At 53.2% G+C, this 13,131-nt stretch overlaps 1 protein-coding gene across 2 annotated transcripts in view; it reads right to left on the bottom strand.

The window, feature by feature from the left end:
- Nucleotides 1-2,685: 2,685 nt before the first annotated feature.
- The window catches only part of ZNF282 (zinc finger protein 282), a 31,905-nt gene continuing 21,459 nt past the window's right edge, over nt 2,686-13,131 (bottom strand). Inside the window, exons 8-9 of one of the 2 annotated variants that reach the window (XM_055284427.2) lie at nt 4,852-5,030; nt 2,686-4,594 (exon numbers count right to left, since the gene is read on the bottom strand). In XM_055284427.2, the coding sequence (XP_055140402.1) occupies nt 4,562-4,594; nt 4,852-5,030 (212 nt within the window). In that variant the 3' untranslated portion in view covers nt 2,686-4,561. Of the gene's footprint in view, nt 5,031-13,131 lie in introns of both variants that reach the window. The other variant, XM_055284426.2, reaches the window with a different exon arrangement.

Here is a 13,131-nt window from a genome sequence, read left to right as displayed (position 1 = left end):
CGCTCATCGTATCATGAGCTCCGACTTCTCCCATCAACTCTGCTGTCAAGCACATTGTACCGCCTTAGGTTGCCAACTTCCTCTTCATGTCTGTCGCTCAACTCTGATCACTTGTACCCCCTATGGTGCCCATCCTGGCTAGACACGTGCTAAATACTAAGGAGGTAATCAAGTGAACAAAATGCAGAGGCCAGCATCCTGAGTGTCACCATCTTTGATCAGCTCTGGGGTTAGAGCTCCCTATGGGACTCTCCTAGGGCCTGTGCTGGGGGCTGGGGTGACTCATGGTGTAGTTGAGGGGCACTAGTGCAGCGGGATCCCCCAGCCCAGGATCCAGGAAACTGGAGACTTAGCCTTGGCCACCACTAGTTCAGTATGGCTTCTATAGACCAGTATTTTCCCAACTTCTCAGTGGGATGTCCTCCGGCGAGCCTTCCAGAAGATCAGGTGTATATTTCTCAAGCCCCCACACTCATGCAGTCATATGCTTTCTAGTAGTGTTGTTCTCACAAATACCTTCTCTCCTATTAGACATCAGGCTCCCAGAGGGCAAGGACTAGGTCTTACACTTCTTTGTTCCCTAATAGGTGTTCATGAAATAATAACAATGCAGCCATCTATCCATCCTCAATCTCATTCTCCTAACACCCTGCCTTGCCCTTTCCATAAAGTAAGGCACAAACTGAGGCCATGAGCTTGAAGTTCCCTGAGCTGTCCACCCATCTCAGGAAACGTTCTACCTCTCTGAGCTTTTTGGAGCAGCAACCTTTGCAGAGCACTGCTTGCACCTGACCATCTGGTACAGTGCTGAGGAAGGAATGCTACAATCCAGATGTCCCTGTTAGAGCTTCCTAGGCTGATGAGGACAGAAAGCCCAGAAAAGCATATCCTGAAATGAGGAAGTAATTTGAATGTCTGGGAAATTGAACACAGGTCTGTAAGGACACAGATGCAGCTCTCAGCAGTGGATACTTCCAGGAAATGTGTTAGGAAAGAGTTTCACTGTTTATTGTGTCCTCTTTTTTTCTTTTTTAACTATTCAAATTTTTATTGCATGCATTGTGTGTATGTGTGTGTGTGTGTGTGTGTTTGGAGACGGAGTCTCACTCTGTCACCCAGGCTGGAGTGCAGTGGCACAATCTTGGCTCACTGCAAGCTCCATCTCCCGGATTCAAGCGATTCTCCTGCCTCAGCCTCCTGAGTAGCTGGGATTACAGGTGTGTGCCATCACACCTGGCTAATTTTTGTGTTTTTTAGTAGAGATGGAGTTTCACCATGTTGGCCAGGCTTGTCTCTCCCGACCTCAAGTGATCCACCCACCTCAGCCTCCCAAAGTGCTGAGATTACAGGCGTGAGCCACCATGTCTGGCCTGCATTGATTTTTAAATTAAAAGTCAATTTAAAAAATAGGCTGGGCTGGGCGAGGTGGTTCACACCTGTCATCCCAGCACTTTGGGAGGCCGAGGTGGTTCACACCTGTAATCCCAGCACTTTGGGAGGCCGAGGTGGGTGGATCACTCGAGGTAGGGAGTTAGAGACCAGCCTGTCCAACATGGTGAAACCCCGTTCTCTACTAAAAATACAAAAATTAGCTGGGCATGGTGGTAGGGGCCTGTAATCCCACCTACTCCAGAGGCTGAGGCAGGAGAATCATTTGAACCCAGGAGGCGGAGGTTGCAGCGAGCTGAAATGGCACCACTGCACTCCAGCCTGGGCAACAGAGTGAGACTCCATCAAATAAATAAATAAATAAATAAATGGCCGGGTGCAGCAGTTCACACCTGTAATCTCAGCACTTTGGGAGGCTGAGGTGGGAGGGTTGCTTAAGCTCAGGAGTTCAAGCCCAGCCTAGGCAACATAGCAAGACCCTATCTCTACAAAAAGTAAAGAAAAACAAAATAGCCAGGTGTGGTGATGCATGCATGCCTATAGTCCCAGCCACTGGGGAGGCTAAGGCAAGAGAGTGCTTGAGCCCAGGAGTTCGTGGCTGCAGTGAGCAATGATTGAATCATTGCACTTCAGCCTGGACAAGAGTGAAATCCTGTCTCTCTCTTTTTTTGAGGCGGAGTCTCGCTCTGTCGCCCTGGCTGGAGTGCAGTGGTGCGATCTCCGTTCACTGCAATCTCCGCCTCCTGGGTTCAATCGATTCTCCTGTTCAGCCTCCTGAGTAGCTGGGATTACAGGCGCCCGCCACCAAGCCCGGCTAATTTTTGTATTTTGGGTAGAGACGGGATTTCACCATTTTGGTCAGACTGGTCTCAAATTCCTGACCTCGTGATCTGCCCGCCTTGGCCTCCCAGTGCTGGGAATACAGGTGTGAGCCACCGCGCCCGGCCAGGTGTTTTAAACTCATGTCTCAAGTGACGTCTCCTCTCTCCTCACACTCCTGCAACCAAAAAACATTCTGACCTTTCCATGATCTAGATTAATACTTTGTGCATATGCTTTTGAAAAGTGGCACACTACCCCCCTCCCCCAGCAACTGATCACTGGAGGGTCCCCTTCTGCTCTAACAAAACTCTACTGAACCCTGTCTAATTTCTCATCTCAATTTGCTTTCTTAAGATTTGTCTCCTTCAAAAAGCAGAATGAAGAAAAAAAAATACCCCATTGAAATGGATTCCAGTTCATTGAGGCTTTACTGTAGGCAAGCTGGAGAACCCCCAGCTCTGTGAACATGCAGTCTGCAATCTGGATACCTTTTATTTAATGTCAAGAATTCCCTTTGCACGGCAAAAAGGGGTCTGAGAAAAGCGGAGCAGCGTAGATGAGGGCGAGGGCGGAAGCAGGGCGCTCGCCAAAGTGGTGCCGGGTGCCGGCTGCCCACTGTGATCCCGGCTGGGAGGAACGCCGGACCCACGGTGGTGGCAGGGAAAGTCATTTCTGACACAAACAAGGGTCCTGGGGCATGCCACCCCACCCGGTGCCAGGCCATGCAAGACGCTGAAATGGAGACTGTGGCCCCTCGGGACGCAGCGCCCGGAGCCATGGAGCAGGTGCACCAACGTTAAGGGGAATCCTTTGGGCGCTTCCCGAGGCGCCTGCAGGGTGTGGAGCAGAGCAGGGTCTGTATCCATGTCCGCGAGCATGGGCAGTAACAGATAGCACCAATTGGGAGGCCCAGGGCAGGAGAGCCTGAGGCTCAGACTCTAGCACCCACTTGCCCGGCGCTGCTGGGAAGAGACACGTGACGGCTACTCTCTCAGCAAAAGCCTTTCCCTCGCCCCTCTGCCCTGGGAAAACTGGAACAAATCATCATGGTGAGGTCTGACCTGGGGCCCTAGCTGCCTGTGGGGGACCAGGCCACTGTTGTGCAGTGACAAGATGCTGCTGCACCAGATTGAGGGGCTGGGGACAGGCTGGGGCCGAGGCGGCACCAGGAGCTCCCATGGAGAAACAGCCCACTGAATATACAACCTGGGGCGTTTCGTAGCCAATCTGCTCCCCGCTCCCAGGAACCCCAGGAGCCGGCCTCCTGTCGCTTCTGGTTTTGTCCGTGGGTGAGAGCAAGGAAAGGAAGAGAGACCAGGAGGACCAGGCCAGCAGCTTCCCGGGCAGCGGAGGTAGGCGGTGAGCGCGGTTGGGCAGCGCGCCCCCTTCCCGTGTGATTGGGTGAACCGTCTCACCTGCCTCTCACTTTCCTCGGTCACCAGGAAAATCCTACCCCACCTATGTTAGAGGGATAGGCCAAGGGTGAAATGGATAACGGATAGAAAACACTTAAAAAAGTATAAAGCGCTATTGAAACGCGAGGCAGTGTTGTCATCATGAAGGTGTTACCCTTAGCACATCCCTCGGCCTTCGCTTTTTTTCAGGGCGTCTCCTAACCTTGGGACCTGATTTCCTGATCTCGGAAGGGCTTCGGGACTCCCTGGTGGCTTCCCCTGATGACCATCTGTGACCCAGTGGTCCCAGGGCACCCGAGGGGGTATGAGGGCGGTGCCCAAGGACGCTCGGCTCCTCGCGGTCCCCCTGGCCCTTCCCCGGCAGCTGGTTCCACCCTAGAGACAAGCTGGGCGTCCATTCAGACCAGACAGATCTGGGGGATCCCTGCCCCACCCTGGGGGACCCCCAACCGGAGTGCAATGCCTGTTGCCGATTTCCAGACGGTGGCCGAGGACACCCGGCAAGGTGGTTGGTGCTCAGGCCGCCCCCAGTCCACTCCGTCTGGCCCTGCCCTCCCCCAGCCCAGCCCTAGTCTCTCTCGGGCGGCGGCGGGAGCGGCCGTGGGGCGCCGGGGCCCGGGCCGCCGCTGTGCACGCGCAGGTGGTCCTTGAGCGACTCCTTGTAGCGGAAGCTCTTGCCGCACTCGCCGCACGTGTAGGGGCGCTCGCCCGTGTGGATGCGCTGGTGCTTGAGCAGGTTCTGCTTGCGGATGAAGCTCTTGCCGCACAGTGCACACTGGAAAGGCCGCTCGCCCGTGTGCAGCCGCTGGTGGTTCTGCAGGTGCTCCTTACGGCTGTAGGTCTTCTCGCACTCCGAGCACTTGTAGGGCCGCTCGCCACGGTGCGTCATCTGGTGGCGGATGAGGCCCGAGTGGCAGTTGAAGCTCTTCTCGCACTCAGCGCACTCGTAGGGGCGCTCCTTGGTGTGGCTGCGGTGGTGGATGATGAGGCTCTTGCGCACGCCGAAACTCTTGCCGCACTCGGGGCACGAGTAGGGCTTGCTGCGGGCGCCATGCAGGAGGAGGCTCCGCCGCAGCCCGCCAGGGCAGCAGCTGCCGCAGCCGCCGCCTGCCCCGGTCCCCGCCTCCGCGCCGCCGCCCCCACCGCCCCCATCGCCCCCGCCGCCCCCGGTGCTGCGGTCCCCACCCGGCGGCGCCTCGCCCGAGCCACGCTCCCCAGGCAGCGCCTGGAAGCCGTCGTCCAGCAGCCCTCGGCTCGGGGGGCCGCCCGGGTTCTCGGCCACCGCGATCGGGGGCAGGCTCTGGGGCTGGGGCTGCGACTGCAGCTGCGGCTGCGGTGGCTGGGGCTGGGGCTGGGGCTGTGGCGGGGCCGGGGGTGGATTCTTCACCATCAGCAGGCTGTCACCTGGGGAGATAGGAAGAAGTGACATGCTGACAGGGGTTCTCGGCCAGGACCCCACACTGCTCCCGAAGGGGGCCCAGGAAGCATGCTGAGCCTCAGTTCCACTAACTACGAGGGATTGCACAAGGTGCTGGGCCACGATCTACATGGCCCTTCGACCTGTTCGAAGCCACCCTGCTGTGGAGCCCAGAAACGGGTCAAGCAGGTGGCACGCGACAAGGACAGGAAGTCCCTCCAGAACGCTAAGGGCTAAGGAGTAGGGGACCTGCTGTCCAGAAGTCATTTTGGAAGGTAGAATTGCCCAGAAACAACAAGACTTACTTGCAGTCTGATGGACAATGTTTTTTGTTTGTTTGTTTTTCCAGACAGGGTCTGGCTCTGTCGCCGAGGCTGCAGTGCACTGGTGAGATCATGGCTCACTGCAGCCTTGACTTCCTGGGCTCAAGTGATCCTCCCACCTCAGACTGCCAAGCAGCTGGGACCATAAGCATGCGCCACCAGGCCCAGCTAATTAAAACAACAAATTTTTTCGGCGGGTCGCAGTGGCTCACGCCTGTAATCCCCGCATTCTGGGAGACCGAGGTGGGAGGACCACCTTAGTTCAGGAGTTGGAGATCAGCCTGACCAACGTGGAGAAACCCTGTCTCTACTAAAAATACAAAATTAGCCGGGAGTGGTGGCCCGTGCATGTAATCCCAGCTACTCGGGAGGCTGAGGCAGGAGAATCGCTTGCACCAGGGAGGCGGAGGTTGCAGTGGGCTGAGATCTTGCCATTGCACTGGCCCAGGCATCCAGCCTGGCAACAAGAGCGAAACTGTCTCTCAAAAAAGTAAATAAATAAAATACAATTTAAAAAGGCCAGGGGCAGTGGCTCACGCCTGTAATCCCAGCACTTTGGGAGGCCGAGGTGGGTGGATCACGAGGTCAAGAGATCGAGACCATCCTGCCCAACATGGTGAAACCCCATCTGTACTAAAAATACGAAAATTAGCTGGGCGTGGTGGCACACACCTGTAGTCCCAGCTACTTGGGAGGCTGAGGCAGAAGAATCACTTGAACCTGGGAGGCGGAGGTTGCAGTGAGCTGAGATCCCACCACTGCACTCCAGCCTGGCGACAGAGTGAGACTGACTCAAAAAATAAATAAATAAAAATAAAAAATAGAAAAAAAATTTTGTTGAGACAGGGTCTCACTATGTTGCCCAGGCTGGTCTCCAACTCCTGGGATCAAGCAATCCTCCCACCTTGGCCTCCCAAACTGCTGGGATTACAGATGTGAGCCAGCACACACACTGACAATGCTCACTTTTATCTCAGGACAATCTCTCAATGGGAAGGAAAGAATTTTATCCGAGGTGAAAACCATCTAGAGGCCCACAGGAAAGGAATGCAGGGAGCTGGAAACATAAGCATCAGAGGGGTTGGCAGTCATGTTTCCGCTAAGCATGTGGGGCATCTGACTTGGGCAGGTGTGGGCAGCTGGGACACGTGAGTCCCACCCTGGCACCTGACCCACCTGGACCTTGGCAGCACCATAACAGGCCCTCCTTGCACTCGTGGCAGTGGCCGCCTAACCTACCACCCCAGGAAACGCGATTCTTGTCCCCTTTCCTCCGAGTGCACAGTTCTCCACCACCTTGGGGGGCAGTGGGAGACAAAGCCCAGGCTCTGAGAATCAGAATGGTGACCTCAGGCCCAGTCCTTCCCCCTCCCACCCACCCTGCCCCCCAACCAAGTGGTTCTTATGTGTCAGGCTCCATCACCTCCCTGGTCTTCAGTTTGAATTCCTTTCTCCCTAGAGGACCCCTGCTCCCCAATTTAGGGGAAGCCTGTGGAAGAGCTCCGAAGAAAGAGACTGCCTCCCACCTCTTCTCAGCATCCTTTTCTCTTCTCCGTGCTCACACCCCTCTGCCCAGGACCCAACTGCTCCCCGGAGGCCACTTCTCAGGCCACATCTGCCATGTTCCCACCCAGCCCTCCTATATTCGTTGGTGTTTGACTGAGGTCTGTCCTTATATGATACTCTTTATTAGACTGGGCCCGCCCTCCCTCTCTCTCTCAATCAAAATTGACCTGGCAGAGAACCATCTCTGCAGGACACCGGCCAGGTGGAGAGGCCAAAAGAATTCTCTTCACGTCAGTGCAGGATGCCTGGGAAGGGTCATCCCAGCTCCAGAGCATCCGGAGAGATTGCTGTGGCCTCTGTGGCCACAGCACTGAGGGTGTTTGCTTCTCTGTCTACCCAGTCCTGCGACTCTCACTCCTTCCCAGGTGTTATTCCCAGAGGACTTGCAAAGAAACTACATGCACATAAACTCCCAGGGGCTGTCTCCCAGGAAGCCCACCTAAGACAGTCCTACTCTGACCATTCTTCCAACCCAGTGTGAACCTCAATCCACGTTCTCACCATCCCGCCATGCCCTCCACCTCCAACCTTTTTCTGTCTTCCTGACCCAACTTGGCTCTCCAGGCCCGGCAGCCCAGGCGCTTGCTAGGGCACCGTGATTGCCTTTGCTCCTCCGTTGTGCTTGCCTGGAGAGCTCCAGTCCTGTGACTGCACTCAGGCAGCTGAAAAACTGCACAAGCTGGCCAGGCACCGTGGCTCATGCCTGTAATCCTGGCACATTGGAAGGCCAAGGCACAAGGATTGCTTGAGCCCAGGAGTTTGAGACCAGCCTAGACAACCTAGGGAGACCCCATTTCTACAAAAATAACATTTAAAAATTAGGCACTGTGACACATGCCTGTGGTCCCAGCTACTCAGAAGACTGATGCGAGAGGATTATTTAAACCTGGGAGGTCGAGGCTGCGGCGAGCTGTGATCGCGCCTCTGTACTCCAGCCTGGGTGACAGAGTGAAACCTTGTCTCAAAAAAAAAAAAAAAAACCCTCCGGGGCCTCCACACAGCCCGGCATCCTGGTCCATGTCTCTAGTTGGTTTTACTTTTCCACTCTGGAACGATTACGTCATCCTTCCTCCTCTACCCTACCCCCCTCCCACCCCCCGACCCACACATGGCCACGAGGGCTTTTCCTTTCCAGTCACTGGCTGGTAAGTGATTCACATGCAAGCATGTAACCTAGTTATGGTCAGTAGGGTATGGGAAGTTTGCTGGGAGGCTTCTGGAAAGATTTCCTCACTCCTTAGAGTGTGCAGGAAAAGATGGGCTTTCCTGTACACTCATGTCTGGATGTGACGCTTGGGACAGCTGCAGCTGCCGTGCTACCAGCCTGGGGAAGAAGCCACACCGAGGATGGTCAGGCAAGGAGTTGGAAAGAACCTGGGTCCTTGAAAACATGCTGAGTCTTTGAATCAACTAAGCCTGAACCTGACCTATCTTAGGACTTCTAGTTACGTAAGAGAAGAAATTTCTTTATTCTTTAAGGCAGTTTGAATCAGGGTTCTAAAGTAGTTGGGAGCATCTGACCCGAGACAATGGTCTAGTTATCTCCGACCTTAAAAGAACCCCCTCCCTAGACCCGCGTGGCCCCTGCCCCAGCTCCTCACATGTCATTTCCATTCCTTTTCATAGTAAGACTCATCAAGAGTCACTGCGCTTGCCCTTACCACTTCTTCACCTCCCATTCTTCTTAGACGATTCCAATCAGGCATGCACCTTGCCATTCCACTGAAAAACTTTTTCGTTTTTGAGACCAAGTCTTGCTCTATTGCCCAGGCTGGAGTGCAGTGACACAATCTCTGCTCACTGCAACCTCCACCTCCCAGGTTCAAGCGATTCTCCTGCCTCAGCCTCCCAAGTAGCTGGGATTATAGGTGCCTGCCACTATGGCTGCCTAATTTTTGTGTTTTTAGTAGAGACAGGGTCTCTCCATGTTGGCCAGGCTGGTCTCGAACTCCCGACCTCAAATGATCCACCTGCCTCAGCCTCCCAAAGTGCTGATTACAGGTGTGAGCCACCGCACCCAACCTCCATTGAAAAACCTTTGTCAAGATCACCAACAATATCCAACCTGCCAAATCCACCAGCCTCTTCCCTGTCCTGCATATGCAATCACTCATGGGTGTCTGACATAGTTAACCCTCCCCAAGAGATTCTCTTCTCCCAGCCTCTGTAACACCTTGCTCCTCTGGTTTTCTGCCAGGCTCAGAGCTAAGATCTCTTTAATTCTTTGTTTACACTGTCGCTAGAACTCATATAGTCCTCAACAACCTAAGTGTAATAACTTGACTGGCCGTTGTCCCCGGTTCCTGGGAAGGAGCCTCTAAATCTCTGGATTTCCCGAGTGACAGGGGTGCCTTTGTTATTCACGGTGGGCTCTTAGAGAGTTTAAACTAAAGAGATGACAAAGGGTGGGGCTGCCATGCTGAAAAGACCAAGCACGTGACTAAAGGGTTAGGGTTTGAGGCCCAACCTCCAGGGAGGGAAAGGGGCTGGAGACTGAGCTGAACCTCATGGCTAATGATTCAATCAATCATATCTATATAAAGAAGCCCCAACAGAAACTCGGAACGCCAAAGCTCAGTGAACTTCCCTGGTTGGCAATGCTCTGCATATTTTTACACATTGACATGCTGGGAGGGTGACACATCCTGACTCCACAGGGAGGGAACAATGGAAACTTCATGCTTAGGACCATCCCAGACTTAGCCTTATGGGTCTCCTTTTGGCTAGCTCTGATTTGAATCCTTTTGCTGTGATAAAACTGTAATGATATATATAGCACTTTCCTGAGTTCTATGAGTCATTCTAGAAAATTATGAGGGGGCGATGGGAAGCCCAGAACTTGTAGCCAGCTGGTCAGAAGTGAGGGTGGCCTAGAACCCCCAGATTTGCGGCTGGTGTCTGAAGAGAGAACAGTCCTGTGGAGGCCTGAGCCCTCAACCTGTGAGGTTTGGCCAATTCCAGGTCGCTGATGTTGGAAGTCACTGCAACCTGTAACTCCCAAATCAGTCTATCCCCAAGCTCTCTCTTGAACTTCAGACTCCTATATTCACCTACTTGATCTGCTACTTGAGCGTTATCTCAAATTTTAATAGGTCCAAAGTAGAACCAGCAACACAGGTTCTTTTCCAGGGCTTGGCACTTCAGCAAACAGTACTACCGTTCACCTACTTCTGTAGGACCCAGACCCAGGAGTCATTCTTGATTCCGCAGCCCCCACAGGCAACTCATGAGTGACACTCTCAAAGTGCATCTGAATCTGTCCTTTCTCTCCCTGTGCACTGCTGCTCCCCCAGCTCTGACCACCAGCATCTCTCCACCTGGTCTGCATCAAATGCATGAGCCTCAGACATGGCTCCACACCCCCCGGCAATCCACTCCTGAAATCCTATAAAAATGTAAATCAGATCATGTCCGATTTCATACCCTTTATTAGTCTTTCTCTCTCTCTCTCTCTCTCTTTTTTTTGAGACAGGGTCTCGCTTTGTTACCCAGGCTGGAGTGCAGTGGCATGATCTCCACTCACTGCAACTTGCGCCTCCTGGGTTCAAGGGATTCTCACGCCTCAGCCTCCTGAGCAGCTGGGATTACAGGTGCCCACCATGACACCCAGCCCAGTCTCCTTTCTTGTAAGAATAAAATCCAAACTAACTTGGCCCATAGGTCATACATGCTCAGGTGCCTCAGTCTACGGCTCCATCCCCCTCCCCAAAGCCTCCATGGCCTCTGCCCTCACTTCCCTCTTCTTGGTCTTCTCTTCCCCCTGCAGCCCCATGGCCAGCTCCTTCCCACTGCCAAGGGCACACTCAGTCAGGCACCGCTTCCCCTCAGAGGCCTTTCCTGACCACTCTGCCCTTGCTCTGCCTCATGTCCGCACTCCTTCCTGTTCTCCCTGCCATTGTTCTCCGAGCATTGCTGCACCCTGGCTTTACCTTGCCTGCTTGCTGGCCTGCTTATTCATCCTCTTTCCACAAAAGAAAAGGTCTTTCTTCACTGCCAATTTTTTTTTTTTTGAGACAGAGCCTTACTCTGCCACCCAGGCTGTAGTGCAACGGTGCAATCTTGGCTCACTGCAACCTCCGCCTCCCGGATTCAAGCAATTCTCCTGCCTCAGCCTCCCAAGTAGCTGGAATTACAGGTGCCACCACCACTCCTGGCTAGTTTTGTTTTTGTTTTGTTTTGTTTTTTGTATTTTTAGTAGAGACGGAGTTTCACCATGTTGGCCAGGCTGGTCTCAAACTCCTGACCTCAGGTGATCCACCTGCCTTGGCCTCCCAAAGTGCCGGGATTACAGGCCTGATCCACCACACCTGGCCCTTCACTGCTGATTCTAAGTGCTTACAATACTGTGTAACACATAGCAGGCATTAAGTAAATACCTGCTAAAAAAAATAGAAACTATGAAAGGTTGGAACCACTGTTTTAACCCAATGCAGTGAATAATGTGGGAATTTCAAGAGGGTGCTTTCACGTCATATTCTGTGGGTGTTGGCATCTGGGAATGGTGGCCCGGCTTCAGGATCCTGACCACCTCTCACTCCAGAAGCACCTGTTAGCCACTGGACTCCAGAGTCCTAGCTACGCTTCCTGCTTCAGGGGAGGGACTGATGTACATTCACTTTGGGCAAACTGAATCTTCTTCTTGTCTTACACTAACATGCTGAGAGCAGAGACTCAGTACACACTCATTAATAAATAAATTCAGGAGTCCCTTTTACAAGAATGTAATATCCAGTTGGGTTGAGGTCTGCCTTTGAGTCAAACGGATACCAGTTATTTCCCTCTTACATATCCCAGGGCTGGAGAAGAAGTTGGCAGGGGCAGGTATCCCATGTCTGCACTGTGTTCTCTACCCCGACTCTTCTCCCCTCCATGCCCTTTCCAGAAGACTCTTCCACATAATAGCATGTCTACCATCTGGCTGTCCCTGGCAACCACAATACTAGGTTGGTTTTAAACCTCAAAGAAACCACAGATGACAGGCCAGTGTCACATTCCAACACTGATAAATAGGAAGCAGGCTCACTTTGGGAGAAAGAACAGAGGTTCTGATAAGAGGCTGTCATGACTGGGCAGGCAAGAGAACCATTTCCAGATACTCCTATCTCCAAATTCTGTGCATTTCCTCCCAAATGCTAGGGTTCAAAGGTCCCTCAAATATAAAATAACACGGGCTGGGCCTGGTGGCTCCTGCCTGTAATCCCAGAGCTTTGGGAGGCCCAGGTGGGAGGATTGTTTGAGGCCAGAAATTCAGATCAGCGTGGGTAATATAGCAAGACCCTAGCTCTACAAAACATTTTAAAAACTTAGTGAGGCACAGTGGTGCATGCCGTAGACCCAGCTATTTGGGAGGCTGAGGCGGGAGCATCGCTTGAACCTACGAGATCGAGGATGCAGTGAACCAGGATCACACCACTGCACTCCAGCCTGAGTGGCAGAGTGAGACCCTGTCTTTAAACAAACAAAGATAAAACAACATGAGGCGAATCATTCTATGACATCCACACTTCAGTAGGAAAATGGCTGGGTCCTTTGCAAATCCTTGCAAGCTCTCCATGGGCCCTTCCTAGACTGCTTTCCACACAGCACAAGTCCCCAGGAACAGGCTCCTCCAGGCCCACACGCTCCCAGCCAACTGGGAAGAATCAGAAGACAGCATTGAGTCTTCTGAGACAAACCCTTCTAAGGAAGGGTTTGGGCAGAATTTCCTGGCCCCAGGTCAGATGCACTAGTTCCTGTGCCTTCGGGCCAGGGCTAGCAACGGTAGCCTACCAGCTGTGGAGGAAGAGGTGGAGTTGGCTTTCTTCTGGTGCTCACCGCCAGTCTCCTGGCTTCCCCCATCTCATCCCACCAAGCCAGCAGTTACAAAGAGGACCGCTTTCAATTCTACTTGAAATAAGGACATACGTTGTTCCTATCTCGTTCCTGCCAATTCCTCCAGGCCCACACTGGCTCTTCTAGAACTAAGTTTGTCTTATAGAGAGTGTGATCCGCTTGCCTGAGTTTGAAATGGCTGTTCAGAACCAGAAACAACCCATGTCCTCCGCTCTTACGTGGAGTTTCAGCTCTTTCAAGATGTCAGCACTGGGCACAGTGGCTCATGCCTATAATCCCAGCACTTTGAGAGGCCAAGGTGGGTGGATCACCTGAGGTCAGGAGTTCGAGACCAGCCTGGCAAACATGGTGCAACCTTGTCTTTACT

The sequence above is a fragment of the Symphalangus syndactylus genome, chromosome 6 (genome assembly GCF_028878055.3).
Source record: "Symphalangus syndactylus isolate Jambi chromosome 6, NHGRI_mSymSyn1-v2.1_pri, whole genome shotgun sequence".
Lineage (NCBI taxonomy): Eukaryota > Metazoa > Chordata > Mammalia > Primates > Hylobatidae > Symphalangus > Symphalangus syndactylus.
The sequence above is the reverse complement of the archived record's forward strand: the minus strand, read 5'-3'. Positions and strand labels throughout refer to the sequence as shown.